This window comes from Numenius arquata, chromosome 8, assembly GCF_964106895.1.
Source record: "Numenius arquata chromosome 8, bNumArq3.hap1.1, whole genome shotgun sequence".
NCBI lineage: Eukaryota > Metazoa > Chordata > Aves > Charadriiformes > Scolopacidae > Numenius > Numenius arquata.
In genome coordinates, this window is record NC_133583.1 from 18,184,702 (window position 1) to 18,212,463 (window position 27,762).

Consider the following 27,762-nt stretch of genomic DNA (forward strand, 5'->3'; position numbering starts at 1 on the left):
GGGGCGGCCGGGGGCGGGGAGCGGCCCGTAGGCGCCCGGCGACACCGACCGACCTCCTCCCTGCGTGCGCCGCCGCCGCCGCGCTGCGGAACTTCCGGCGCCCACGATACCCCCCGCACGTGACCCGGGAGGGAGGAGGTGCCCGCGTCACGTGAGAGCGGCGCCGGGCGTGCCCCCCTCCTCGCCACGCCGGTGCCCTGGGTTCGATTCCCGCCGCGGCCAAGCACCACGTGCAGCCACCCGCGGCGCGGTGGCACCGCGGGTGTGTGTGTACGTGTCTTCGCGTCCCTTCCCGCGCCAACCTCCCCGCCAAGAACACGCTGCAGGCTAGACCTCGTCACCAAGATGCCTTTATTGGTGCTCGACACCCTGCTTCCCCCCAGGGACACTTGCTGTCCCCCACTCCCCTGGGGACACCTGCCTCCCCGGGGACACCCCCTTCCCTGGGGACACCCACTCCCCCGGGGACCCTCACTCCCCGGGCCAGCCCTATGGGGGCTGCGACGGCCCAGTGGGTCCCGGGGTGCCCCATTCCACCCTCTCCCTCCCTGGTGCCCCCAACCCGCCGGCGGGCGAGGGTCCCGGTGCGCTGGCTGCCCGTGGATGCAGGTGGTGTGGTCACCCCGGCGTGCGCGTGGCCAGCGCTTCCTGCATCTTCTGGCGGCAGCGGGCGTAGCGGTGCCTCAGCCGGCGCACGTGCTCCTCCTCCTCCCGCTGCAGGATGCGCAGGAAGTTGTGCAGCTCTGGCAGCGTGAAGGCGTCCCACTGCGGGCAGACGGGCTGCCATCGCAACGGGGACGCGGCATCGTCCCTTCCCCCCCCACGGCCACATCCCCTGGGGGCTGTGGGTGCCAGTCCCCTCCCTGTCCCCGCACTCACGTTCACCTCCCCGGTCTCATTCTCCTTCAGGACAAAGCTGAGGACCTTCTCGCTGGGACCGGCCAGCAGCCGCAGCCGCAGGGGCTGCTCCTCATCAGCCAGCTTCCGCAAGTACACTGCAACAGTGGCCATGTGTCATGGGGGTACCACCATGGGGACATCACCGTCATGGGGACACCACTGCCATGGGGGACAGGTGACACTACCATCAAGGGGGATACCACCATAACAGGGATGCTGCCACTGTGCGGACATCACCACTGAGGGGGACACTGCTGCCACAGGGGACATGCCCATAGTGACAGAGAACGCTGCCACCAAAGGAGGCTATGACTGCAACATAGATGCTGCCACTATGGGGACACCCCTGCCACAGGGATACTGCCACCATGGGGATGCTGCTGCCATGGGGATGCTACGACTATGGGGACTTCACCATGGGGGTGGACACACACTGCCATGGGGGACACTGCCACCATAAGGGACACCCTCTCCCCCAGCCACTGGGGACACTGCCACCAAGGGGGATACCACCATAATAGGGATGCTGCCACCATGGGGGTGCTGCTGCCCAGGGGAAGCTGCCGCTATGGGGACACTGCTGCCAGGGAGAACACTACTGCCATGGGGGACACCACTCCACAGGGATACTGCCACTATGGGAGTACCTCCATTATGGGGGACACCACTGCCATGGGGACCACCACCACCATGGGGATATACTGCCACCACAGGGGACATGACCACTATGGGAACACCACTGCCATGGGGATGCTGCCACCATGGGGGACACCACCACCCCAGGGACACTGCCACCATGGGGCCACCCCCACCCAGGGGAAGCTGCCAATATGGTGACACGGCCACTGCTACGGGGACAGGGCCACCCTGGGGTGCTACCTTGTTCATCCTTCTCGGACCTCTCAAAGAGGGCGAACTTGCGGGGGTTGTCAACGACGGTGAACTTGCGCAGGAGGGCGTCGATGACCTCGCTGGCGCGGGTGTGCGAGAGGATGTGCAGGTGCTTGACGGTCCCCTTGGGCAGGTAGAAGGACGTGCGGCGCTTCACCGCCTGGGTGCGGGGCCCCGGCCGCCCCGCCTGCAGGGAGGGGACCCGCTTGGTGGCCGGCACCGAGACGGGGCGCACCAGCTTCAGCTGCACCTTGATGAAGCCAGTGTAGGAGCCATCCTTGTTCTGAGAGACAAGATGGGGGGAGTGAGTGGGGCCAGGGCAGGGCGCCGTGACACCCCCCCCTCCCAGCATTGCGCCGTCCCCGTACCAGGCTCATGAAGAGGTTGCTGTTGATCTGGCTGTTGTACTCCTTGATTCGCTGCTCCACCTGCGCCTGGTCCAGCTCTGCCTTCTCCCACTCGCTGGGCTCATCCTGCGTGACAGCAGCCGGGATGAGCGGCACCGCAGCAGGGGGGGACACCCCTCTGCCCACCCCGGCATCCCGTCGCCCCCTAGCCCGTCCCGAAACACCGGCTGACACACGGTGACGAGCGGGCGGTTGCGTGGGGTTGCATCAGCCCAGCTGGCTCTGAGCTGGGCCGTGACGGGGAGGCTCGGCTGAGCTCACCGCAGCCCCAGCCCTGCTCCGGGAACATCAGCACCGGCCACCCCCCCACCAGCCCCCATCCCCGGGGCTGCAGGGATGGGTGAACCCGCCACGAGGACACCCCGAGGCCAGACGTCCCCTCCCGGCACCCTAGATCAGAGAGGTGTCCCTGAGGCAGAGCGTTGGCAGCCGCCAGCCCGGCACCGGGGCGGGATGGGTGCCCATGGGGACGCCCTGGGATTTGGGGCAGGAGGGCTGGGCTGAGGGGTGCAGCCCGCCCGTGCCGCCGGCACCCCGCTTCAAAGTGCCGGCCCCACACAGGGTGGACCCAGGCATCCTGGCTCCGTGTCCCCACCGCCCGCTAATGAGTATTTACATGGAGCTGTGGAGCCACCGCACAGAGCTGCGAGTGTCCCCACGGCACCATGGGGCTGGGGAGCACCCGAGGCCCCCAGCCCTGATGGCCACCCCATGGCACGCAGGCGCTGCCGGGCCCTGCTGGGGTCCCTGCAGGATGGGAACAGCTCTGAGCCTGCCCTGGGGGGACTCACGCTGATGCCCCCCAAGCACTGTCCTTCATCCCCTCTGGGAGCGGCTGTGGCCCCGGGGGACCATGGGGCAGCTGTGCCAGGCGGCAAAACCCCACTCGCCCCACTGCGCCTCACTCGCCCCACATCTGCCCATCCAGTGCCCCACATCCAACTGGACAGGGTCACCCTGCCCCACGACACGGCCACACTTGTCCCAGTGGCAGGACCATACTCATCCTCGCCCCACAGCATAGGGGGCCATACTCGCCCCCACACTCACCCCACAGCAGGGCCACGCTCGCCCCACATCTGCCCCACGGCAAGACCGCGCTCACCCCATGTTTTCCCCACGGTGGGGCAACAACTGCCCCCGCACCAGGACCACCCTCGCCCGTTCCCCATCACCCAGCCACCGAGGGGGTGCGCTCCCCCCCCGACTGACGTCACCCGGTTTCCCCCCATGACGTCACGGCCGGCGGCCCCGGGAACCGACCTGTCGGCGGCGCGGGCGGCGGCCGAGGGAGGTGCGGGCGGTGTAGAAGAGCTCGGGCTCGGAGTCGGAGTCCTCCTGGCTGCAGTAGCCGCTGCTGGCCGTGCTGCCCCCGGTGCCCCCCGCGCCGCCCCGCCGTAGCGCCAGCGCCGCCGCCGCTCCCCCGCAGCCCCCGGCCCCGCCGCCGCCCCCCCCCGCCCCGGCCACGGCCACGGCCACGGCCCGACCCGCGGCCCCGCGGGCACACGGGCACACCCGGCCCCGCGCCAGCCCGGCCGGACCCCGGGCCGGGGCCCGGCTCAGCCCGCTCCCGGCTCGGCTCAGCCCGCTCCCTGTCGCTATCCCGGCTCGGATCAGCACAGCCCCGCTCCTTGTCCCGGCTCCGCTCCGCCCCGCTCCCTATCGCCGTCCCGGTCCCGGCTCGGCTCAGTCCGGTCCCGGCTCAGCCCGCTGTCTGTCTCGCTGCCGTCCCGTCCCGCCTCAGCGCGGTTCCCGTCCTCGTCCCCGTCCCCGCTCCCGCTGCGGCCCCGCCCCGGCCGTGGGGCTGACGCGGGCCGGGGGCGGCGCGGCGCGGCCCCGCTTCCGGCGGTGATTTCACCCGCCCGGACCCGCCCGTGCCCCGGCACGGCACAGCTCGGTGTGGCTTGGCGTGGCACGGCACAGCCTGGTGTGGCACGGCACGGCACAGTGTGGCACGGCATTGCCCAGCATGATCTGGCACAGCCCGACATGGCACAACCTGGCACGGCACGGCACGGCACGGCACAGCACAGCATGGCTTAGCACACAGCCCGGCATGGCACGGCACAGTATGGCATGGCATGGCATGGCATGGCTTAGCACACGGCCTGGCATGGCCTGGCACAGCCTGGTGTGGCACGGTATGGCACAGTATGGCATGGCATGGCATGGCTTAGCACACAGCCCGGCATGGCCCGGCACACTATGGCATGGCATGGCACGGCATGGCATAGCACAGCATAGCTTAGCACACAGCCTGGCATGGCCCGGCACAGTATGGCATGGCACGGCATGGCATAGCACAGCATAGCTTAGCACACAGCCTGGCATGGCCCGGCACAGTATGGCATGGCATGGCTTAGCACACAGCTCAGTATGGTCTGGCACAGCCCGACATGGTATGGCACAGCCCAGCAAGGCTCAGCAAAGCCCAGTATGGCTTGGCACAGCCTGGCACGGCACAGCAGAGCATGGCTTGGGACAGCCCAGCATGGTCCGGCACAGCCCAGTCCAGTATGGCACAACACAGCCTGGCATGGCAAAGCACAACAAAGCATGGCTCAGAACAGCCCAGTGTGGCATGGCCTGGCACAGCACAGCACAGCATTGCCCAGCCCAGCCCAGCATGGCTCAACACAGCATGGCATGGCACAGCCTCACACAGCACAACCCAGCCCAGCCTGACATGGCACAACCTGGCACGGCACAGCAAAGCCCAGCCCAGTATGGCACAGCAAAGCCCAGATTGGCTTGGCACAGCCTGGCATGGCACAGCACGGGCACAGCATAGACTCATAGAATACCAGGCTGGAAGGAATCTCAAGGATCCAACCTTTCTTGGCAAAATCCAACCTTTCTTGGCAAAAATCATGGCCGGGTACAATGTGGCACAGCACAGCTTGGCATAGCATGACATTGCCTCACACAGCACAGCAGCGCACAGCCTGGCACAGCCCAGCACCACCCCCCCCAGCCCAGGCAGACCCCGGGTTTGCCACCCCCCCCCCGCCCATGCCCTCCCTCACAGACACAGGCCAGGCCCTACCACATTGGTGTCCTTCTCCAACGCCTTCTCGGTGCCATCATCCTCGTCGCCAGCACCCGGGGGGCCGCTGCAGTCCAGCCGCACCAGGGCCCGGCACCGGTAGTGGCAGGTGAAGCTGCAGTCTGGGGACAGGGACAGGACAGGGCTGGGGGTCAGCAGGGCCACCCATCCCCTGGCACCCTAAATCCAGCTGATGGGATTTCAGGATGCTTCACGTTGGGTCCCTGCCGAGGCCGGTATCACGACCGGGACCCGGCCTTGGTGGCTGTGCCAGGGAGGGTACCAGTGCCTGGTGGGGCAAGGGCTGGTGTGTGGTGCCAGTACCGGTACCCAGTACCCCTTCCTGCACCGCTACCAGTGCTGGTACCCAGTGCCTGGGATGCCACCGTGCCTTGTGCTGGCTGCCTGCCCTTGCTGTGCCAGTGCCGGGGCCCAGGGTACAGCACCCACGTGGGACCTGGTGCTGTGCCACGCTGCTGGCTGCTACTGTGGTGCCTGTGTTCACTGCCTGGGCTGGCCAGTGGGGATGGCCAGTGCCCAGTGCAGGTGTCTGGTGCCCAGAGACCCACTGCCTGGTGGGGGTGCCTGATATGGGGATGCCCAGTGAGTGCCCAGTGGGGGTGCCCGGTACTGGGATGCCTGGTGGGGGTAATTAGTACCAAGATGTCTGTGCCTAGTGCGGGTGCCCCGTACTAGGATGCTCAGTGCCTGGTGTGGGTGCCCAGCACTAGGATGCCCACTGCTCTGTGGGGGTGGCTAGTACTGGGACACCTGGTGCGTGGGGGTGTGTGTGTGCCCACTACTGGGATGCCCAGTGCTTCTTAGGGATGCCTGGTAATGGGATGCCCGTGCCCGGTGGGGGTGGCTGGTGCCGGGACACCCTGTGCCTGGTGGCGGGATGCCCGGTACCGGAATACCCGGTGGGGTGCCCGCTGGCAGGATGCCCGGTGGGGGTGCCCGGTGGGGGGAGTCCCGGGGCGCGGCGCGGTACTCACGGCGGCACTGGAGGCTCTTCCTGCCGCCGCCCCAGACGAAGTCCCCGCAGAGGTCGCACCAGGTGTGGAGCCCGCGGCGCCGCGGCTCGAAGCGGTGCCCGGCGCCCGGTACCGCCGTCAGCCGCGGGTCGGGGTGCGCTCCGGGGCCGGGGCCGGGCCCGGACCGACGGGCCGGGCTGATGCGCAAGGCGTTGGTCCGTTCCAGGCGGCCCCGGCCCGGCCGCGGCTCCGGTTGCAGCTCCCGCAGCTCGATGAGCTCCATGGCCCGGCGGCCGCGGGTGCTGCGCGGCGGCGGGGCGGGGGCCGGCACCGGGGATGGGGCCGGGGCGGGGACCGGGAGGGGCCGCCCCGTCCGGGCACGGTGGGGGAAACTGAGGCAGGAGCTGGGGGAGGCCCCGAGGTCCCGACCGCTGTCCTGGTCCCGACAAGCCCGGCGGGGCGGGCTGGAGGCGGGGATGAAGCTCCCGGAGCCGCTGCCGGGGAAACGGGGGCCCCGCTCCGGCGGCCCCGCTCTCTCCAACGCTTCTCCCAGGGCCGGGGCAAGCCTCGCTCCGTGCCTCAGTTTCCCAGCGGGGGAAGGGGCTGGAGGAGCCTTTCTGCGGGCGAGAAGCAGCCAAAGCTCCCCCGGAGAGCCTCCATGCTTCGTCTGGCCGTAGCCCCGGCCGAGCAGCCAGGGCTCGGAGCGAGGAATTTACTCCTCGCTCCGAGCCCTGGCTGCTCGGCCGGGGCTGTGGCCGGACCAAGATGGTTTCCTGCCTGCTGTCATGGCTCCTGCAGCAGCAGCGCTGGTGCAAAACCTGTTTTGGGGCGTATGCAGGGTGTCTCGGGCACCCCAGCAGCACAAGAGATGCACCATCGAACTTTTCCCAGCTGTGCTCACGCCAAAGCTCCAGCCCTTTGGCAGTGGCTACTGGTGCAGGAGAGGTGGGGATGTGCCCCAAGGCAGAGCAGGACCCCGTTAAACCCTGCTGGTGGGCAGGGCGGGGGGGAGCCCTGGGCGCTAATGTCACATCAACTGTGAGAGGAGGTGTGTGTGAATTGTCCCTGTGAGATGGCAGATGACAAACACCCGAGAAACTCCGCTCGCTCACAGCGAGGTGCTCCTGCTAACCACATCCTCCGCCTCCTCCTGCTGCTCTAACAACTACAGCCAAAAGATAAGAGGGGACACGGAGGCCTTCTTGTCCCCTTCCCTCCCCCTGGCTCATGTGCCTTGGGCGCAGGGCGCTTGGCTCTTCTGGTAACCACAAGGGTAGCGGCTCTTTGTTTTGGGTTCTCTGGGATTTCTGTTGTTGGAGAAGGGAGAAATGGCCACACACCCCTCTCCCTGGGTGCAGGGGAGGGGAGGAAGCAGTGTAGCATCTTGAGCTAGGAGAAAAAAAGCAGGAGCCGAGCAGCAGTGGGGTGCATAAGGAGGTTTATTGGAGAAGGCTACGTGGTGGGGAGGTGGGAGAGGAGAGGCTGAGCCCAGCCAGCGTTGCCCGGGGCTGGGAGCAGGGAGAAGGGGTCTTTGCCAGCTTCTCCTCTCTGGTTGCTGGGCTGCACGCAGGAGGAACCTCTGCTTCCCCATGCCGCGGGGCAGACACCAGTCACTGCTTCTCTTATGGCTCACCTGCTCCCCTCGGCTCCCTGGCCATCAGGTTGCAGGCCACCTTGTGCTTCTGCCAGTGCTGGACCTGGCATGCCCTGTGGAGGGGCAGACCATGACTCAGGGGCTCTGCAGCTTGAGCAGGGACGCAGCAGGGCCACCTCCATCCCCAGGAGTGAAGCAGCAACAAGGACAAACCCTGGAACCACACTCCTCCGGATGCTGGGAGGGATGTGGCAGGGCCGAGCATTACCCCAACAAGGAAGTGGATGCGGCCCCCAGTTCTGGGGGCTAAGAGGGTTTAACAACACAGCTATAACCAGACCTTGCCAGATGGTTCAGGACGAGAGAAGATTTAATTTACTGCCACCATCCCAGCTGCCACATCCCAGCCCATCACCCACAGAGCTATGGGTGCTTTCCACCCCTCTCCTGGCCCACCAAGGTGCAGAAGAGGCAGACAGTAGCACCGTGGCCTGTCACTGCTGTTGGTGTGGGCACAGGCCACTCAGCACCTGGCAGCGGCGACACAACACTCACCAGCATCTCCTCCACCAGCGTCCCACACATCAGCCCCACTGTAAGACTCAGAGAGGTACGTGGCAAGTGGAGAGCCAGCGATGCTGAGCAGCAGTGGGACCCCTGGCTTCCCTTGGCCCTTTCACAGCATCCTCTGGTGAGGTCTGTAGTGCTCTGCGGAGCAGGGGAGACTGGGGGGGCTGCAGGGGGCACTGGGGGTGGCAGGGCTCCCTTACCGTGTGCAGTACCACTCGTTCCGGCAGCGAGAGCACCGTTTGGCCGCCTCCGTGCCGCACGCCCCGCAGCAGGGCTTGTTGGGGGCCAGAGCCTCCATCATGTCCAGGCTGTAGGTCTGTGCCCACCTGTGGTGGGCAGAAATGGTGTGAGGTTGCACATGGGGAACTGCTGACAAGTAGTGAGCTGTCCTCACTGTACCCTGTCACCGAGGGGACATCCCCAGCCAGTACCACAGACTCCCTCTGTCCTCCCAGTGCTGAGATCCAGCCCCTGCTAATGGGGATGCTGGCTCCACTGGGTGCCCTCTGCGCATGTGCCAGGGCCTTACCTGCGTGCCTGGAGCTTCAGCTCCTCCTCAGTGGGGCTGAAGACGTGCTTCACCTGGTGCTTGGCGATGGCCTCCCACTTCCCTGCATTTTTCTTGAAGATGAAGTCCCGAATGATGGGAACCTGGTGGGAGAGGCAGAGCGAGAGGAAGGGGGGCTCGTGGCCAGAGTGAACACCCTGTGGTACAGAGGCATTTGGGGGACAGAGATGCAGCCAGCCCTGGGCACAAGGAGAGTGTGTGTGTGTGTCCCAGAAGGGTGAGTGGAGGCAGGACATGAGGTGAAGGCACAGGGAGCAAGGGTGTGCTTTTGGGTAGACAGAGGGGACAGATCCGCTCTGCCATTGAACATTCAGGAGAAACCTTCGGGGTCTGGCTGGGAGTGAGAGGTCAGCCCCGAGGCCCATGCTCCCGCACAGAAAGCCCTGGGATGTCAGCATCCCGTCTGTCGGCAGCAGCGTGAACCCCATGCTCCGGAGCCGTTTGCCTGAGCAGATTTTTCCACTCGTCACTTCCCCGAAGACGAACACTCGGGGAAGGGCTGGTCGGCGCGAAAGGGAAAGCGCCAGCCAAGAGCAGCACATGGAGTTCGGGCTCTGGAGAGGACGATGCTGCTTCAAACAGCGCTGCTTCTTCAGCAGAGTAAAAATAGCCAGGCCTGGAAGGGGAGGAGGCTGCTCTGGAAACAGCCAAATGGAAAAAGGCCTTTTTGAAATTTGGCTCGGCGACAAGGAGTGAGTTCACCGCTTTCTGGGCAGAGCGGGGAGCCCACGTGTGTGCTTCCAGCTGGCTCCCCCTGCCCACCCGCTGTGCTCAGCCCCAGCCCTTGGTGGAGGCAGGAGCAGTGCCGGCACAAAAGCAGAGCTACGGAGAAGGGCAGCAGCCTGAGCGAGGGCTGGACGAGGTCCCCAGTGTGGCAGCTGCCTGTCCCTGCCCCACCGACACGCTGGCAGTTGAGCATGTGGAGCGAATCCATAACCAACTCCGCCCTGCTGCCATCCCCAGCCCCAACCGCTCGGCTGGACCATCTGCAGCCTTCCCCAGCCCCAGTTCCCAGCACGGACCATAGCTCCAGCTCAGCCGCAGCCAGGGCTCACCACCCTACTCCTGGGCTACACGGCCAACTGCACCGGGGACGGCATGCTCCCCCTCCGCACAGCCCAAGCGGCCACTGCCCGACCTACCCATCCGGTCTGGGAAGCGGCGTGGGAGCCTCCAGCAGCGGGAAGAGCCTCTGCTCTCCCAGTTCTTCTCAGCTGCCTCTTTACAGATATGCCCACCCCCTCACGCAGTTTCTCCCCCCAGCTTGCACAAAGGCAGTAGAAACACTTTGTTCTAGAGGTCACCATTGCTTAGATTAAAAGCCCCAAGGACCCCACACTGTCTGAAGACCTTCAGGGCCCAACTCCTGAGCCCCCAGACATCAGCTGGGACCAGTTTGACTCCAGCCTCTGCCACCAGACCTTGGCATCCCTCCCTACGCAGTGTGCCGAGCAACCCAGGGCTGGGACTGTAAAAAGGGCTCTTCCATGGGAAGTCCAGAATTCAGCAGGAAAACACTGATAAATGTTAAATAAAGAGTTAATTGTAAAAACAAGCCAGCAGCCACCACCCAGAGAACCCAAGGCAATCTGGAGAGCTGTTTATAACCCAGCATTTACACCTTTAGCTGTGACTGCTTGGCCACTGCCGTAGCAGAAGTCCATGAATGACCTGAAAGTTAACTTTGCCAGCAATAAGGGTGTAACAGTGAACCGGGTGCTTGGCTGCTTTACCACAGCAGCACCTATCCAGAGCTGAGCTTGGTGGGAGGAAAAGGGAGTAGGGAGCTATCAGGCTGAAAGCAGAGCGGCGGGAGAGGTGGAGAAAAAGCCACAGGATACCTGCTCCAGGACAAGATCCTTTTTGGGGGGAGCTGGCTCTGTCACTGCGAGGTGGCTCAGAAATCTCTGCAACTCCACCAGGTTGGGCAGCTGGTCAATGAGGACGTCTGTCAGGAACGCACGGAGCTGTAGCCACAGAGGGCAAGAGAAGAGCGAACAGAGAGAGGTCAAGACAAGGGAGCCAGAGCTGGGGAAGTAGCACGGCAAGAGCAGGTATCTGTGGGGCACTGGCAGAGCGACCCATGGGGGTCCCACAGGGTGCACTTGCAAACACAAGCTTTGCTGCTGCTGGCACGGTGACAGACCCCACTTCTCTCCCACCACCGGCTGTTAAGAGCCTGCAGCAAGGATGGGGAGAGATGCTTGAAGGGGCCTAGTGCTGGCAAGGTCCTACTCTGTGCTGCAGAGCCCACAGCCTTCGTGGTGTAGGGTCCTACCTTGAGGAGTTGGCTCTTGTTGAAGCCATCGAAATGGTATTTGCGCTGGCATTCAGGGCTGAGCAGGAGGTTGAGGAGGGCAAGCCACACCTGCCCATCGAGTTTGGTCATCTTCACCTGGTCTTCAGGTGGCACCATGTGCCACGCGCCATTCTCAAACTTCTTGAGCTTGCCTGAGGGACAGAGGAACACACAGCTCCAGGGAGAGACAGCGCTGCCCAAGGGAAGACAGCTCAAAGGTGGGGATGCTGGCCTACGCTCACTTCCCCACTCCGCCACAGGTAAGCCCCTCTGCTTCTGCCTGCCTCAGTTTCCCCACCCCTTTGCTCAGCATAGGGGCCTTCTTGGTACTGAGACAATATATTAGAGAGCACAAAAAGCATAAAGAATATGTATTCAAAAATGGGGATGTGGCAGGAACTGAAAGATCCCTGTGATATCTCCCTCTGTACATGGCCAGGAGTGCAGAGCACTGGTAGATGGTGTGGAAGTCCATGCTGCAGCAACAGAGTGGCTGGAGAGGCATGTTTTGGGATATCAGCATGGCCAATACCTGCTCTTCTGGAGGTTCTTCTGCCAGTGAAGGCCAGAAGTAGCATGAATATAACAGAAGTGACAAAACAAGCTCCAGAAGCTACTGTGCTGCTCTTGGGGGGGTGGAGGCGGATGTAACCCTACATCTGCACAGCCTGGAAGTGCCTTTGCACTCTTGGTTCCTTCCAGTCCCTCCCCCAGGGCCCTGGATCAAAGCTCCTTCTGACACCCCGAGAGCACAGGCGGAGAGAAGGGATGCGTTTCCTGGCTGGAGGAAGGAGGAAAGCTCACACATCCAGCTGGGCTGCTCTCGGCAGGCGCAGAGCCACGTGCTTCCCAGCATCGCTTCCTCCCCTGCCCGTGCTGTGACCCCCATGGTGCAGGGCTGGGGAGGGGAGCATGGGTTCCCACGCCCCAGGCTGTGCCCCACCACTGCTTGGAGGCAGGCGGCAGGGAAGCTGGGGGGCTGCAGAGGTGCAGGAGGTAGGGCCCATGGCACAGGCTATGGCCGACGGGCACAACCTGATCAGAGGCATTCAACAAGAGCAAGGCTCATCAATCAGCAGCTTCAGGGCAATCGGTTTGCTGTGAGGGACAGCCTATGTCTGGCTCCAGCTCCTAGTGCTGTCCCAGAGAGGTGCAGACAGGCTGAGACTGGCACCTTGGTCTTCTTGCATCCAGGACAAGACTCCTCAGAGGAGCAAGTGGGGCTGGCAGACATGCTACGCTCCTGCTCCCATCCTGGCCATGATCATCTCAGATGAGACGCAGCCATGTGTGAGGACTGGCTTTTGGGAGCAACGCTGTGTCCCCAGCCCAGCTGTGCTGCAGCTGCTTTTGAGCTGAAGCGCTTCAGGCAGGGAGCACTAGTGAGGAGCAAGGGGAGGAGGCTGGAGGGGAGAGGAAGGGGGGAGCAGCTTTCTGCAAGGGCTCCTGCAGCAGCCCCGTCAGTGGATGCAGGTCCCAGCACCTCACCACGGTGCCACAGGTACCATGGGGCACAATAAGTACCTGCTTCCCGGCAGCTCCAGGGGCAATGCTCCACCAGCTCGACAAGGAGGCAAGGCAGGTTGTGGGTGTTCAGCATCCGTGTCAGCGCGCTCAGGGGCAGACTGGCGATACGACAGAAAGGGTGAAACAGCGCTCACAGTCAAATGCCAGAACAGATACAAACACTCCCCGAGGCAACTGGGAGAGGCAGGACAAAAACAAAGATCTGGGTTCCCGCAAGTACCACAGAGCAGGGTGGAGTGCTGCTGCCTCTGCCTCCTGGGGCGCAGTGCCACTGCCACCATGGATACAGCCAGCTGCTGAAAGGGGTCCAGACGCCTGCTGCAACCCCATGGGAATCTCAACCGGAGAGCTTGGCATGTCCTCTGCTGCTCCTGGGCACCTACCTCTCCACCTGATCCGTGATGAACCGCAGCACGGACAGGGCTTTCAGGGAAATCTCAAACTCCATTGTCTCCGCCTGATTCTGCAGCTCCTGGGGAGGGACAAACACAGCCTCAGGATTTCAGGCCCCATTTCCCGAGAGCTGCAGGGAGGCAGCCTCTTGGCTCCACATCGATAACCACAGACTGGGGAGGAAACTAGTGCCCTGCAAAACAAACTGTTTCTCATCTTGACTGTGCCAGTGCTGCCTGTTTGCCAGGGCACCCACAAAGTGTTTGCAGCCCACTGTTGCTTGTCCCTCATCTCCCTACCCCTAACACATCATGGGTGGCTACCAGCAGCAGTGGCCCTGCACAGGGACACCCCCTGCAAGAGGCCAGTCCCAGACTGCTCCTCTCTCCTCTTCTGGTATCATTTTGTGGCCCACAAGACATGTGAGGCTGAGGGAGGGGAAGCTGCATGATCAGCAGAGGAACTGGAGAAGGAGGGAGAAACTTGGCCCTGGTGCAGCTGCAATCCTACATCACCCCACGTGGATCTGCCTCTCCCCTCCAGCTTGCATAGATCCAGCTAGAATATCTGCCTGTGGTTATCCCAGCCCGCAGCTACGCCGTACTCTCCAGCCACCCGGCCTCCCTCCCTTCCCAACGTGGGCACCCCATTCTTGCCCCACACACTCAGGCTAACAGTCTGACCCCCCTCTGACTCAGCCTCTTTTGAGACCATCAGGACGCTAGGCTGAGAGGTGCCAAGTCCTTCTTTCTCCCTATTCCAGGCAGGGCTTCTCCTCTCCAGCCCCAGAGGCTCAGCAGCTCACATCTTTGTGTGCAGAGCACTGGCCTCAGCAACTCCTATTCCACTAAAGCGCTGCTGCAACTGTTCCCTTCCAAATTCCTGCGGTGAGAAGCCCTGCGCTCCCCGTGCCGGTGCCCCATGCACTACTAAGAAATCCTTTTGGGCTCTTTCCCCTCATCTCCCTCTCCAAACTCCCCCAGTGAGGCTGTTTCCTACAGCTCCTCCTGGTATCCAGACCTCAAATCTGCTACCTTCAGGCAGGGACTTCCGCCTGTGCTTCTGAGGGACAGCAGATCAGGTCCTGCTCCAGGGGTTATCACCGTACACAGTCACAAAGTACAGCAGGCTCCGCAACACAGGAGAGGGCAGGAACAGTTTTTTAGTAGGGGGTTATTGTATGTAGAGTCAGGAGGGGCTGGAATGAATCAGAGGAAACCAGGCTCCTTGGGAGATGAGTGCTTTTTTGAACCCTATTGGCTAGAAAAGGTCTATTTTTTTTTCTTGAACCATGTCAAAGCTGTAACAGAGACACCCCTTTCCCCTCCCCAGCTGGGAAAACATTTCCTGGAAAACATCCCTATTGTGCTCCGGAGCCCTCCACTTCCTTCCCTTTTCTGGAAGAGGAGCACGTGCTCGGGCAACAAGCCAAAGGATGGAGGCGATGCAGGGAGGTACGGCCAAGCTTGCAGGCTATCACTTTAACCCTGCTTCTCCAGACACTCCTCGTGATGTGCACAGTTTAAGGAGGAAACGCGAGGCGCTGAGAAGCAAAGTCGCAGAAGCAAAGAGAGGTCCCACACCAGGAAGGTATGCGTGGCAGCCCTGAAACACCTGACTGGGAACAGCTTCAGGCTCAGGTCAGCACAGAGGGGATGCAGTTCTCAGAGAGACAAGGAAGTTGGGGGGAAACACATTGGGACAATTCCTAGTCATATCATGCATCGGATTAGGGAGGGATCCCTCTCATGGTTAACCATGGCTGGCTGCAGCAGCAGCCTAAGCTAAATTGGTCTCACAAGCTCCAGGGAGACAAACCCACAACAGTTTTTAAGAGAAAATGGCCAAAACCCCTTTATGGAATATTTTGCGTGTCAGCTCTACAGTGTCACCGCAATCAGAGCGCCAGCTCAGATCATGTCCTGCAGGAAGCCTCAAGCTGGTACTGTCACGAGAGAGGGTGGAAGCACGGCTGCAGGGTGGAGGGAAGTGGGTGCAGCTGCCAGCCCAGCCAAGCTGCTGTCACAGATGAGCACCAGCACCAGACACCCCCCAAGATGGGTGGGAGGTGCCAGGGTTGCAGCCAAGGTGTTCTCCAGAGGAAGGCCCCCCCCCGTGCCTCTTCAGGCTGCCCTCATCTTCCATCACATGTGGCCTCAATGAGCTACAGGACTTTCTCCTCACCTGCATGGACGAGGGGCTGGCCAGATCCTCAGGACGAAGCTCTGTTGGGGTCGCTCTCTGTCCATTGGCGCTCCGAGCTGCGAGCAGGGTCAGTTTGCGGTGGCAATAATCAATTAAATCCAGAATGCTGTCCTCTGCTGACTCGCAGATCTCCTTCACAATGACAAGTTTCACAGAGGGTCAGCCCCCCCCAGCTGTGGCTTTCCACCCCCAGGGGCTTTACACTGAAAAAAGTTGAACCTGCCTCTTACCTTGTAAAAAAACACGGTCTCCAAGAGGTTAATGATGGAGGCTTCATGATGCAGCTGAGGGAGGAAAACGGCAAGAGTGAGGTAACAGCGGAGTGGTCACCAGCACCGAGGACACAGGCAATTGGACGGGGAAAAGGGCTCTTCTAAGAAGCTGCATATGTAGTTGTGGCTAAATGCAAATCCAAGAGCCAAATACAAGAGATGTAATCTTTAAAACAACTCCAGTTCATACAGTTCATATTAATATTTACATTAACATGCCTATGACACTATAACACACTGACAGAGAACCACGTTTCCCAGCAGGCAGGGCTCTTCAGGGCTATGTCCCTGATGTTTCAGTGACAGTACAACCATAGTCCCCAGGCAAGCTGCAGCCTCTGGCGCTGGCACGGAGCCACTGCCCGAGATGGGACAGTGCTCTGCACGGCTGCGCTGCTCTCAGCCCCCTGGGACCAGGGCAGACAGCCTTATCCTGAGACTGGGAACCGTGAGATAAGCTGCCTCGAGGCAACACTGTGACAAACATACTGCCCAGGGAAGACACCACTTTGCCTCAGCAAGGTGTTGCCCTTGCCTGAAAACGGGCTAAAACTTCCAAGCCTCGGGCGGTTTCCACTTAGGCCAAGGGCTGCATCCCTCTGCAGAGAAGCCAAATTTCTGAGATCATTCCCTTGCCAAGGATGGCCCAAGGGACCGCTGCTCCCAAAAGCTCAGTACGAAAAAGCGACATTTTTCTAAACCCAGAGGCACATGACCTCAGAGAGCCCTCTGGTTAGAGGTGCCAGAGAAAAACAGTGCTCAGAGGGGGCCAATACCCCAGGGGTGTTGCTGCCTGGGAGCGAGGATAGCACTGAGCCGCTGGGAGCCGCAAGCCAGGAGAACAGCTACCACCAGGAGCGGCTTTTACTGCATCCCAGCAGCTCCGGAAAGCCCCCGGGTGGGATTAGGCATGGACGTGGAGCTGAGCTGCCCTGGGAGGGGGTCCTTGTCTCTCCTTGGGGCAAGGAGATGGGCTCATCACTCGCAGCTTTGGGAAACCAGGTGCTTCCCACTGCGTCACAGTGTCCAGCACAGCTTCTCAGCCTGGTGAGATGTAAAACCCCAGCTCTGACATCTTCAGGGAGAGATTTATTTTTAAGCGTAGTGATGCCTGCCCAATTTCTAGGCTCGTTCCCACTGTTCCCTCTACTCACCACCACATAGATGGGGAAGGTGCTTCTTGGCTTGAAGTCCTCCAGCCGGCACAGCACGGGAAAGATCTTGTGCTTCCAGATCTCTACAGAGATCAGCTCCCCAATGAGAACAGGAATCTAGACAGGGGACAGGGGAGTAAAACCGTTCAGACCTGTGCTAATGCTCAGCTGCACAGACTTGTGAGTCATCCCACAGAGGAGGGTGGCCTTGGGGCACAGCCTGTATCCGCCCAGCTTAGAAATCAACAGCTTTTCTCCAACAGACCAGAGGCCAGAGAGAGCTCCTGGGGTTGCAAAGTGGGAAGATGACCCTGAGGAGCTGGGCAGGTCCAGGGCACCACACATCCTGGTGCAGCGTGGCACGTTCTGGGTCTGGGACACCTTGGGTATAGGGCAGAGATTTGCAACCAGAGGGGCTGGTGCACGAAAGAGATCAAAAACAACCTCCAGAGAGGAACCAGAGACCAGCAAGCAGAAATACCAGTTTGACCTTTAATTCAAAAAACCAAAACACTGGCAAACCATCAGTCAAACATCTTTGTTGGAGTTACAGTAGATTCTTCACCATTTTATTCCAAAATTGCACATTGTCCACAAGACAACCCTGGCTCGAAGCTAAAGGCCTGGCACCGGGGATCACCCCTACACCCAACGAGGCTCACCTTGGTGTAGGTGACCAGCAGCTCAGTGAGGAGCTGCTCCTGGCCTGCAGAAGCGCTCAGGATAGCATGCATATTGAGCTTCTCCACGCACTCGTGCTGCCGAAGCCATCTGCAGGACACCCAGCAAGGACGTCAGTGCCAGAGACCTCTGGCCACCGGCTTTGGGACTCCACTGTACTCCTGGAGAGGGTCCCTCATTCAGGGAAACCAGCACCCCCATCCCCAGGAAATGCCCCAAGCCTGCCAAGCACCCCCAAAACCCCACACTGTCCCCTGAGCCTGCGCTCCCTGGGGCAGCAGCTCCACCTGTGGCAGCCCCACTGCCCCCCTGCCTGCCCTCAGCAACATCCACAGTGAGACATCCCAGTGGGGACATCCCAAAACTGGGGGTCCTCTTCTCCATTGCCCCTATCCACACAGACCCTCTGGGGACATCTCAGGTCTGGACCCTTCCTGGCCTCCCCAACCCACATGGACCCTCCTCTCTCTCCCACCTCTTCCTGAATTGGGGACCCTCCTCTCCCCTGTCCCACCTAGACCCTCTGGGGTTACCTCAAAACTGGGGCCCCTTCTCTCTACCCTAGATCTTCTGGGGACCGCCTCCTTATCCCCACCCAGACCCTCTAGAGACACCCCAAAAACAGGGCCCCTCCTCTCTCCCCCAGGCCTTCTGTGGATATGCCTCCCTCAACCTGGGACCCCTCCTTACCTCCACCCAGATCCTTTGCGGAGGCCCCAAAACCGGGGTCCCTCCTGTCCCCCTCCCCACGTAGCCCCAACGGGGACAACTCAAATACAGAGCCCCTTCTTTGCACTTTCCCCGCTCAGACCCTCCGGGGACACCCCAGAAGCAGGGCCCTACCCCTTTAGGCCCCGTCCCCAACAAAGTCGTGTGTCCCCCCCCCCCCCGCACCCTTGCCCGCCGGTGTCCCGCAGCTCGGTGCTCTGCAACGCCCGCACCAGCGCCTCGGCCTCGGCGGGCAGCAGCTGCGCCGGCCCGGCCATGGCGTCGTCGTCGTTGTCGCTATGGCAACGGGGAGCGCCGGCGGAGACTCTGGCGCCCCCCGGCGGCGCGGAGGAGTCGCTGCGGGTCACTGGCGGCGCGGGGGAGTGTGTGGTGTGTGTCCTCTGGCGCCCCCTGGCGGCGCGGAGGAGCGACGGCGGCTGGCGGGGCGCACCGTGCTCCGGGGAGACACAAGGAGGGACGCGTCGGGGGGGACACAGGGGCCCCGGTGCGGACCCCGGCTGCCATTCCCGCCGTCACTTCCAGCACACGATGATGTTGGGGTCGTTCTCCAGGCGCTCATCCAGCTCCTTGTAACTCATGCCTGAGGGGACACACACACATAACGTGGGGGGGTGTCAGTGGGGTGCCCAGCAGCGGTGTTGGGGGGCTGGCTGGGTCTCCCCCAACCCCTCCCCTCTGGCAGCGTGGGCTTGGCAGCCCAGTTCAGCACAGAGCGCTGTTTCCCTGTGGTTTGAAAGCTCCCAAAGGGGCAAGGGAGACCCCGAAACCAGCCCACTGTCCCGGGCATGCAGGCAGCCCCCTGCCTCTCACTAGCCCCAGGAGCTGCATGGAGGAGCCCGGATTCTCACCGGTCTTGCAGCAGATCTCATCGTAGCTATGGCAGCCCGTGTACAGCCGGGCTGGGTGGCTCCGCTCATCCCGGGCAACCTTGACAGGGTATTTCTGGAGCCGTCGGATAAGACCCTTCATCAAGCCAAACTGGATGAGCCTCCTGGGGGACAAGGAAGGAAGAGACTTGGGACCATGATGCTGAGGCCTCAAACACCCCAGCTCCCCGCCATTCCCTTCTGGTTCCACCACACCACACCGCTGCCTCAGCTTCCCCAACCACAGACACACAGGTTGGGTATTCCCTCCACACTCCCCCCTGCTCCCCCTGCCAACCCCAGCATCACCGCTGCCCTCGGGGACTGAGCAGGAGGGTGCTGGCTCTGACCTCTCATCCACTCTCTGGAGCTGCAGGGTGTAGCGGGAGATGAGGTCTCTCACCGTCGTGCCAGGGCTCAGCCCGCAGTACAGCTGGAAGACGTCCCTGAGGCTGGCTCGCTTGTGCCCTGTGGGGACAAGTCACCTATCACCTGGTGGGGACAAGTCACCTGGCCGCCCTCTCCCTCTGCCTCCGCCGGCAGCCCAGTGCAGGGTCACCATACCTTGTTTGGTGACGTAGGAGAGACACTCTTCCTGGAGACACTTGTCATCTACCAGGTCCTGGACCTTTGGTGTGGTGCAGTAGACATTGGAGTACTGGAGGGCAAGGGAAAACCAGCTCTGCTCAGCCATGGCTCCGAGACAGACCTGCCCTGTTCCAAACCCCGTTGTCCCCACTACATGGCCACCCCAATGGCACAGCCAACAGAATCCCATGCCCATGTTCTGTGGCCTGACCCACCTGGAGTATGGAGACGAGCGTGACGACCCCGTAGTACCTGCAGATGGAGGGGGAAACATGAGAGACCCTCTCTGCCAGCACCCACCACCCCTCCTGCGGGCTGACCAGGCCCCCTTCCACGCACTCACAGCAGGTTCTGCACGGCAATGCGCACCAAGTTCAGCTCCACATCGGCTTCTGCAGAAATCTTCTGGACGTGCCGAAAGCCGTCGATGTACGGCAGGATCTAGGAGGGGAGGAGGCGAGAGCTAAGAGGGGAGAGAGGCAGAGAAGCCCAAAGCATCACCCTGAAGCCCAAGAAACTCCCCTGCATCTGGGAGCATGTTGGGATGGGCAGGCTCCAGCCCCAGCAGCATTTTATCCTCGTGTTGGGTGAATGGGGTGCTCGCAGATCGGAGCACAAAGACAAGAGGAGCACCAAACTGTGCTCATTAACGTGGTGATCTCTGGGACAGCCTGACTCCCTTCATGGGAACAGATCATGTTCAAAGTGTAGTGACCCCCATCAAGCACACAGACCTGCTGCGTGGTGAGATCCCACTGGGAGTTGAAGAAGTCATCCTTGTCTTGGGTGAAGACAGGGACATCGTACTCCTGCACGATGGGGGGGTCCGGGCGCTGCTCGATCACCTTCAGGTGGATCGTGTTCGACTCATCTGGCCAGGGAAGGGGGAGTGCTCAGGTCCCACAGAAACTTCTGCTCATGACCATCAGCCCCAGGACACCACCACACCACATGGAAGAAGGTGTTTGCAGCCCATAACCCCATCCCTCCCGGCCCTTTGAGTCATCCAGGGCAAGGCTGGCTCAGCCACCCTCCAGCTCCAAAAGCAGACAGGAGCAGCGTAGGCAGAGCCGACCTGGGCAGGGGATGGCTCAGCTGCCACCCAGCCCTGCACTGTCCTTGCTTGCAGGCCAGGGACAGCATGGCTGCCGTACCTATGGGCAGGGTGCACTTCCCCTTAGCGTTCAGCTCCTCCAGCAGGATGGTCATGATGGGAACCAGCTTCTGTTTACTCTCCTCGTTGGAGATGAAGCCGCTTTCCAGCTAAAGAGAGCAGGAAATCAAGTCAGCTCCACCCTACAGGGTTACTGGCCAAAGGAACCACAAGTCTCTGCTCCCATCCTCCCTCAAACTTCCAGTGAAACCAGCACAATCCCCTCCTTGCTGTAAACCTGGCCCCTACCACAGAGCTGGCTCGGGCCTCACCTCGAGGGTGGTGAGGTAGCCAGCCAGCTTCTTCACTATGGGCTCCAGCGCACAGGCCTTGGCTCTGGCATCGCACACGAAGCCCAGGTTGAAGAGCAGAGCGTTTCGGCTGTACTTCTTGTGCTCGATACAGACAGGGCAGCCGATCAGCTTCTTCTCCATGGCCGTCCTGGGGGAAGACAAGTATAACCTGCACCTACGCCCTCAGGGAGGCCTGAGCCCCACTCAAGGCTAGCTCCCAGTTGGCTCTGGAGGTGGGGGCTTCTCTGCTCTGCAGGAAAAACGATGCCTAATCCCCAAATGCTCAGAGTGCAAAACACACGGTCTGAAGAAGGAGAAAAGAGTCACCAAAGAAAAGAGTCTCCTTTCAAAACCACCACAGCTCTCAAGACGTGTTTGAAGTTCATGGATCTGAGGCTGGCAGAGAACCACATGCAGCACCAGCCACCCCCACAATCACATACCCAACCCCGCACGGGTAACTGCGGGCATCGCAATGAACCTGCTGACCACTGGGACAGAAATCCCTGTGGCCCGGAGCTGACAGCTGGCACTGTCGCATCACCGAGCGCTTGTCTCCCACCAGTGGAGGCTTGCCCAGTTGTGGTGAGGACAGGGGATGCCACGGGGAAGGACAACACTTGCCGACACTCACACGGTGATGAGCTTGTTCTGCAGCTCGGGCTTGGTGATGACGTACACCTGGATGGTGTCAAAGAGCTCCCGGGAGATGAAGTCCTCCGGCACCTGCAGCGGCACAGAAGGCCCAGCTCCAGCCTCACCCGCCTGCCCAGCCCCGGTCCCCCCAGACCGACGGCCTCCACCCCTCCATTCTCTCCTATGGGCGCTCCAGGGCCTCAGCCTCCTCAGCGGGAAGACGCTCCCGGGCCCCGAACCCTCGTCAAGGCCCTGCCCCGGTACCAGCCCCCCGGTAGGTGCTCTCAAACCCCGCTTCCCCTCCGGGCTCAGGCCCAGGCTCCCCCCACCTGGTAGGTGATCTTGGGCCCCAGCGTGGGGTGGAACTCGCTGAAGAAGACGCACTCGATCCTGCCGCCCATGGCAAGACCGGACCGGCGGCAGGGGAGGGGCCCACAGCGCGCGTGCGCCGAGGGCCCAGCCGGCCACCGTAACGGCGATGCTGAGGGACGGCGCGTCACAAGGCCGCGCCGGAGGAGGCGGGCTCTCACTCTGAGCGACAGCGCAGCCCACCCATTCAGCGGCGGCGCGGCGCGGCGGAGGCGGGCCCTAGCGCGGACGGACAGTCCGCCTGGCCCAATCGGGGAAGGGTCCTCTCCCCGTTCCGCCCCTCTCGGCGGCGGTGGCGGCCGTTCCCCCGCCGGCCGCCATGGCCCTGACGGCCGAGACCGAGTCCCGGCTGTACCGCTCCTTGCGTGCCGCCGCCGGCGCCGCTGCCCACCTCGTGGCGCTGGGCTTCCCCACCGCCGTGGCCGTGCTGGCGCGGCCCGGATCCAGTGAGTGCCCGGGGGCCGGGGCTGGGGGAGGGGGGGGGCGGCGGGCCGGGCCTCTCCTCAGTTCCCCTCACCTCACCTCAGCGCCTGCCCTTCCCTTGCAGGCCTCTTCTCCTGGCACCCGCTGCTCATGGCCCTCGCGGTAAGTCCCGCCGCCCCGGTGACCGGCCACCTCCCCGTGCTGCCCTCCCCCGCCACCGGCACCTCCCTCCGGGAGAGGAAGGGGCTCCGCTGGCGGAGAGGACGAGGCCCCTCTGCTGTCCGTGGGCGGGGGGAGGTTGAGCCACGGGAGAAGCGGACCTGCTGCCGGTTGTGCCCCCGGTGCCAATCCCGCCCCCCCCCTCCTCCCGCCCTCTGTCTCCCAGTTCTCGTTCCTGATGACGGAAGCCCTGCTGATATTCTCCCCGGAGATCTCGCTGCTCCGCTCCTTCTCCCGCAAAGTCAAAGTGCGGGTGCACTGGGCCCTCCAGCTGCTGGCCCTCCTCTGCGCCCTGCTGGGGCTCGGCATCATCACCTACAACAAGCACCTGAATGGCAAGGCCCACTTCGTCACCTGGCACGGCCTGACGGGGCTGCTGACCGTGCTGTATGCCACCGGGCAGTGTGCGGGGGGGGTGCTCCTGCTCTACCCCAAGCTGATGAAGAACTGGACGCTGGCCAAGCTCAAGCTGTACCACGCGACCTCGGGGCTGGTGGGCTACTTGCTGGGCTGTGCCAGCCTGATGCTAGGCATGTGCTCCTTGTGGTTCACCACCTCAGTGACCAGCGTCTCCTGGTACCTTGCCATGCTGTGTCCCCTTCTCACCAGCCTGGTTATCATGAACCAGGTGAGCAACGCTTACCTGTACCGCAAGCGGAGCCAGCACTGAGGGCTCAGCGTGGATCCAAACTTCCCCTGCGCAAGCCAGTGAGGCCGGGGCTTGTCCCTGCAGGTCCCTCTGGGTGTCCCCTGCTCGCACAGGGTCTCCTCAAAACTAGATTTCTGTCTACTCGTGTCTCGTTAGTCCTGGATTGTCTGTAGTGTCTCGTCTCCCAGGGAGCAGCTATGATGTGCGTGACACCGAGCGGGCAGGAGCTGCCCATCTTGTGCCTCCCTCGGTGGGGATGTTTCCCAGAATAGGTAACGCTGCTGGTCCCCGCAGCAGCTTGGTGCTCAGTGCTGGGAACCAGAGGGGTCACTCAGGATTCCTGCTCCTTTTCTCTTCCCTTGCCACCCAGGGCTGCTTTGGAGCAGGGAGGACAGGAGCTGTCACATTCCTGGTGAGGAGGGCAGAGAGTCCCTGCTCGCCCGGGAGGCTGCAACGGGCACCGCACTGCCTCTCCTGTCGCAAAAGGCAGCTTGGCCAGTAAAGGCACAGCACACGGTTGTGGCTTCAGCCACGGGAGGGCTGAAGCAGGGTGGCAGCACCCAAAGTGTCCATCTCTGTGGCACAGCTCTGCACAGAGTCGAGGGCTCTCTTGGACCGGTACAGACTGCCCTGCCCAATGGCTGTGGCTCGGGGCACCCATCACCACGCACAAATCCTTCCTGCAGGCTGGGACAGCGAAGCTTTAGCAAGGTGGGAGGGGGGGGTCATTTTACAGAGCAAATTACCAAGATGAGATGCAAACCAGCAGCCTGCGAAGGCATTTTGTCCTTCTGAGGGGCACAGGGACCAGTGCGAGCACGGCAGGAGCAGGGCTTGGGACAAGCCCTCGAGCCAGCCTGCGAAACAGCCCTCGGGAAGGCAGAAAGCAACCTCCTCGCCTTTCGCCTCGCCAGCACGACAGCCTTCCTTCCAGCCTGCCTGCCATTAGGGCAGCCGGGCGCTGCGAGGCTCCATCTGCTGCAGTGGCTCCTCCTTGGCACATATCCTGCTCCCGGCAGGGCCGGAGAGCTGGAAGCAGCTCCCAGGCTGGGAAATTCCTCTGTATCCAGAGCTTTTATTCAATAAAGATTTCAGGCAGCTACAGCACGACAAGGCCTGTTTACTGCCCGGGGAGGGGCTTTTGGGGTGCCGGCAGATATCCCCGCTCTCCCCCGGCTTGCAAAGGGTCTCTCCCAACCTGCTGGGAGCACCCAGAAAGAAACCCCCTCCCCAGGCTCCTGTGCACAAGCCCCCGGGAGCAACTCTGTGCCCAGTCCCTCCGCTGCCCATGCTCTGCTGAGGGAGCCAACTCTTTCAAAGAACTTTTTATTGATAACGAAATGTCTGGTGTTTTTTTTTTTTCCCAATTGACAAAACCTTCTCATGTGGTCCTTTAAAAAAATAATCACGACACCATTGACCCACATCCCGGGCTGGGGACTGCCTGGGGATCCGGAGCTGCGAGGAGGCTATCGTAGGAGCATCCTCTCCATCCAGGAAAAAAAAAAAAAACAAACCAAAACAAAGCCCACCAACACAGAGGGAGGGAAAGAGAAGGGGGAGTCCATATTCTACCTGCAGGAAAGAAAACCTGCTGCTGGAGGAAGCAGCGAGAGCCCCACCGTAAAAATGAATTCCAGCTTCTAGTGTAATCTGACACATGGATTAGCCAGGGAGTGGCCGAGGGCACCGGCCCCTGGCGGGGCTGGCTTTGGGGACAGGAGATGAAGGAGGAGAGACCCCCCCACCATATGAAAGCCCAGAGCTGGCAGTGCCAGACCACTGCCAAGAGGGGCTGGGCAGCCCCTTCCGGTCCCCCCCACCTGGCAAACCTTTCACTGGTCACGGCAAGTTCCTGCCAGGCCAGGGGGGAGGCTCCCCATGGGAAAAGGATTCAGAAAAGCAACTCGCCAGCGTTCCTGTTCCCTCAGTTAGGGACCAAACTACCTTCAGAAAGGAGGAAATAAGTGTTGAGTGCTCTGGCCAACCCCCAGTGAAGAGGAGAAGCGAGGAAGCGCCGCTGACTTTGCTCTTGTGTGGGGAGGGGGCCGGCTGGCTGTGTTTGGGGCACACCTGGGGCTGGATCAGCCCCACGTCCCCCTCCTGGAGCAGCCCCCACTGCTGGCACCGATGTCCACGGCCTCTCCTGCGCTGAGGTGAGCAGCTCGAGGAGCCCCTGTCCTTCGTCCTGGGTGCCTGGTGCTGGCCGCAAGCGGCAACGAAGCATTGGAATGAGGTAGCCCCCCTGCCTCTGCCGCGAGAGGAGTCCCTGCTCCTCGCTGAGCGTCCCGGCTACATGGGGGGGACACGAGGGGGGTTAGCAGCTCTCCAACGGAGACAGGGCGGGGGGGGGGGTGGCATTTCGGCTGGTCACAGCTGGGATGGGGCATCCTGGAAGGTGATGAGGCTGGACTCCTGGCTGGCACCCTTCCCAGCCGTGCCAGAGTCGGGCAGCAGTGGGCTATCGGCCTTCGCCACCGCCGCTGCCTCCTCCTCATCGTCCTCCATGCTAGGCCAGGCCGACTGGTCCTCCACGCGCTTCAGCCGCTCGTTTAGGGCCTTCAGGGCCAGCTGCCTGTGGGGCAAGGGCAGATGGGTGTGTTAACCCCGGCTCCAAGGGGCAGGGCAGGGGTTAATGGCTCTGCCCCACAGGGTGCTGTGCAAGCCCATCCCTGGCTCCTTCCCGGCAGGAGAGGGTGGATTCAGCAGCACCAGAGATGATCTGGAGCGCCTGGGACTTCCCCACAGAAACCCACTCAGCGCTCCCTGACAACCTATGGAGTTTTCATGCCACGTGGTGCTCTCGGGGGCTGTCAGACGGCACATGGGCCGCTCCAGGAATGGGAATAAAGGCGTAAAACAGGGCAGGGAAAGGTGGAGTGCCAACGCCTTGTCCAAACCATCCTGCCGGGACTCGGGAAAGCCAAGGCCAGGCGTGCGGGAGGGCTGGGGTGTGGGGCTGACTCAGCGCCTTCCCGGGTGCCACGATGATAGGTGTGGGGCAATGGCACTTCCCCAGGCAGCTGCCGACCACCTTCTATATGGAACCCTGACCCCAAACTCCGCCTGCCCCTTCCCCATGATCTCACAGCTCCTCCCCTGCACTTCCACTGCTGCTCTGCGTTTGGAAGAGTGGGACAATGTCCCACCAGCCCCTGAAATGCCCCTCACCACCTCTGCAGCAAGGATGGAAGCCCCCGGCAGACCCTCTGGTCCACCCTGCATCCAAATCTCCCCACTCCTCCTCATTCGGATTTTAAACCTGACCCTCAGTGCCCATAAACGTGATCCCCGTGGAAGCAGGGCAAGCGGTACCTTCTTCTCTCGGCGTCCTGGGGGTCCGTTCCTGGCAGGCTGATGGTGATGGACGATGGGGCGCCCACATCATAGCGTTTGACTGTCTTGCGGCAGACCTTCACCTTCACCAAGACGCCGTGCACCAGGTTGGCCACCAGACCCACGACGGGCTGCAGGATCTCAGGGAAGAAAGTGGCGAAGGCGAAGTGGTCAGACATGTCTCCGCGGCCTCTACTGTGCCGCTGGTAGAAACGGAGATAGACCCAGCTGGAGAGGAGCCCAAAGCCGTACGAGGCCAGTATATTGCTCTCGACGAGGGCGGCGAGCCGCAGCAGAGCCAAGAGAAGGAGCAGGAGCATGGGGACCGCCTTCATTCTGACCTGGGGCACCTTCAGGACGGTGCTGTCCCCCATCGTCTGCTTGAGGGCCACCAAGACACCCCCGAGGAAGCCCAGCCCGCCGTGGATGCGGACAGCGAACAGGTAGGCAAGGTGGAAGGAGGCTACGTAGGTGAGGAAGTAGGCGAGGGCCCCCAGGAGCCCCACCGAGATGTTCACCACCGCGAAGAAGACCAGCAGCTCCAGGGCTCCCCAGAGGGGCTCCAGCAGCCGGCCTGCTACTCCCAGCGTGGCTAGGCTGACCGCCAGGCCCCAGGCTCGCTCCTCCACCAGCCCCTGCGTCAGCAGCGTCCAGATCCAGAAGTTGGGGGGCAGGAGGTATCCGGGGGTCACCCCCAGCCCGTAGGCGGTGTCCAGTCCGAAGGAGAGCAGGTAGAGGAGGACGACGGCGGCGCTCAGCGACTTCACCACCACACTGGCGCCGGCCAGCGCCGCCAGGAAGTGCTGCCGGGCCACCGGCAGGTACCGCCGCATCTTTGGCCCCCGCCGGCGGGACGGGGCTGCCCCGCGGGGGCTACAGCGCCCGGCCTCCCCCGCGCCGGGCCCCGCTCAGCCCCCGACCAGGCCCGGGCCCCTCCCGCCGCCTCAGGCCAGGCCGCGCTCGGCCCCGCTGCTGGGCCAGGCCGGGCGCGGACAAACAGCGGCTCTGCGCATGCGCGGC

General features: G+C 62.4%; 5 protein-coding genes across 6 annotated transcripts; 1 reads left to right on the forward strand and 4 right to left on the reverse strand.

Moving 5' to 3' along the window:
• Nucleotides 1-333: 333 nt before the first annotated feature.
• Nucleotides 334-6,520, reverse strand: RASSF1 (Ras association domain family member 1). The gene is made up of 6 exons (XM_074151724.1): nucleotides 6,240-6,520; nucleotides 5,245-5,366; nucleotides 2,160-2,264; nucleotides 1,780-2,074; nucleotides 880-995; nucleotides 334-765 (listed from the first exon to the last, which is right to left on the reverse strand). The coding sequence occupies exons 1-6, from the start codon at nucleotides 6,499-6,501 to the stop codon at nucleotides 619-621; spliced, it is 1,047 nt and encodes a 348-aa protein (XP_074007825.1). The 5' UTR covers nucleotides 6,502-6,520; the 3' UTR covers nucleotides 334-618.
• A 1,120-nt stretch (nucleotides 6,521-7,640) lies between these two features.
• Nucleotides 7,641-18,467, reverse strand: ZMYND10 (zinc finger MYND-type containing 10). Its single transcript, XM_074152221.1, has 12 exons — nucleotides 18,376-18,467; nucleotides 17,463-17,571; nucleotides 16,801-16,917; nucleotides 15,605-15,658; nucleotides 15,354-15,506; nucleotides 13,160-13,248; nucleotides 12,774-12,874; nucleotides 11,229-11,401; nucleotides 10,792-10,917; nucleotides 8,912-9,033; nucleotides 8,583-8,708; nucleotides 7,641-7,925 (listed from the first exon to the last, which is right to left on the reverse strand). Exons 1-12 carry the CDS (start codon nucleotides 18,465-18,467, stop codon nucleotides 7,841-7,843), a joined length of 1,347 nt encoding a protein of 448 aa, XP_074008322.1. The 3' UTR covers nucleotides 7,641-7,840.
• Nucleotides 18,468-18,722: 255 nt separating this feature from the next.
• Nucleotides 18,723-22,147, reverse strand: NPRL2 (NPR2 like, GATOR1 complex subunit). The gene is made up of 11 exons (XM_074152515.1): nucleotides 22,076-22,147; nucleotides 21,745-21,836; nucleotides 21,090-21,258; nucleotides 20,819-20,927; nucleotides 20,399-20,535; nucleotides 20,008-20,105; nucleotides 19,880-19,916; nucleotides 19,641-19,734; nucleotides 19,427-19,544; nucleotides 19,059-19,201; nucleotides 18,723-18,790 (listed from the first exon to the last, which is right to left on the reverse strand). Exons 1-11 carry the CDS (start codon nucleotides 22,145-22,147, stop codon nucleotides 18,723-18,725), a joined length of 1,137 nt encoding a protein of 378 aa, XP_074008616.1.
• A 252-nt stretch (nucleotides 22,148-22,399) lies between these two features.
• Nucleotides 22,400-25,526, forward strand: CYB561D2 (cytochrome b561 family member D2). 2 transcript variants are annotated; one of them, XM_074152072.1, is made up of 3 exons: nucleotides 22,400-22,561; nucleotides 22,663-22,700; nucleotides 22,924-25,526. In XM_074152072.1, the coding sequence occupies exons 1-3, from the start codon at nucleotides 22,435-22,437 to the stop codon at nucleotides 23,425-23,427; spliced, it is 669 nt and encodes a 222-aa protein (XP_074008173.1). In that variant the 5' UTR covers nucleotides 22,400-22,434; the 3' UTR covers nucleotides 23,428-25,526. The 2 variants fall into 2 exon arrangements, with proteins under 2 accessions (XP_074008173.1, XP_074008172.1); XM_074152071.1 differs by having other exon boundaries at nucleotides 22,435-22,561; nucleotides 22,663-22,709; nucleotides 22,807-25,526.
• A 250-nt stretch (nucleotides 25,527-25,776) lies between these two features.
• TMEM115 (transmembrane protein 115) lies at nucleotides 25,777-27,575 on the reverse strand. The gene is made up of 2 exons (XM_074152073.1): nucleotides 26,722-27,575; nucleotides 25,777-25,981 (listed from the first exon to the last, which is right to left on the reverse strand). The coding sequence occupies exons 1-2, from the start codon at nucleotides 27,573-27,575 to the stop codon at nucleotides 25,777-25,779; spliced, it is 1,059 nt and encodes a 352-aa protein (XP_074008174.1).
• Nucleotides 27,576-27,762: the final 187 nt, after the last annotated feature.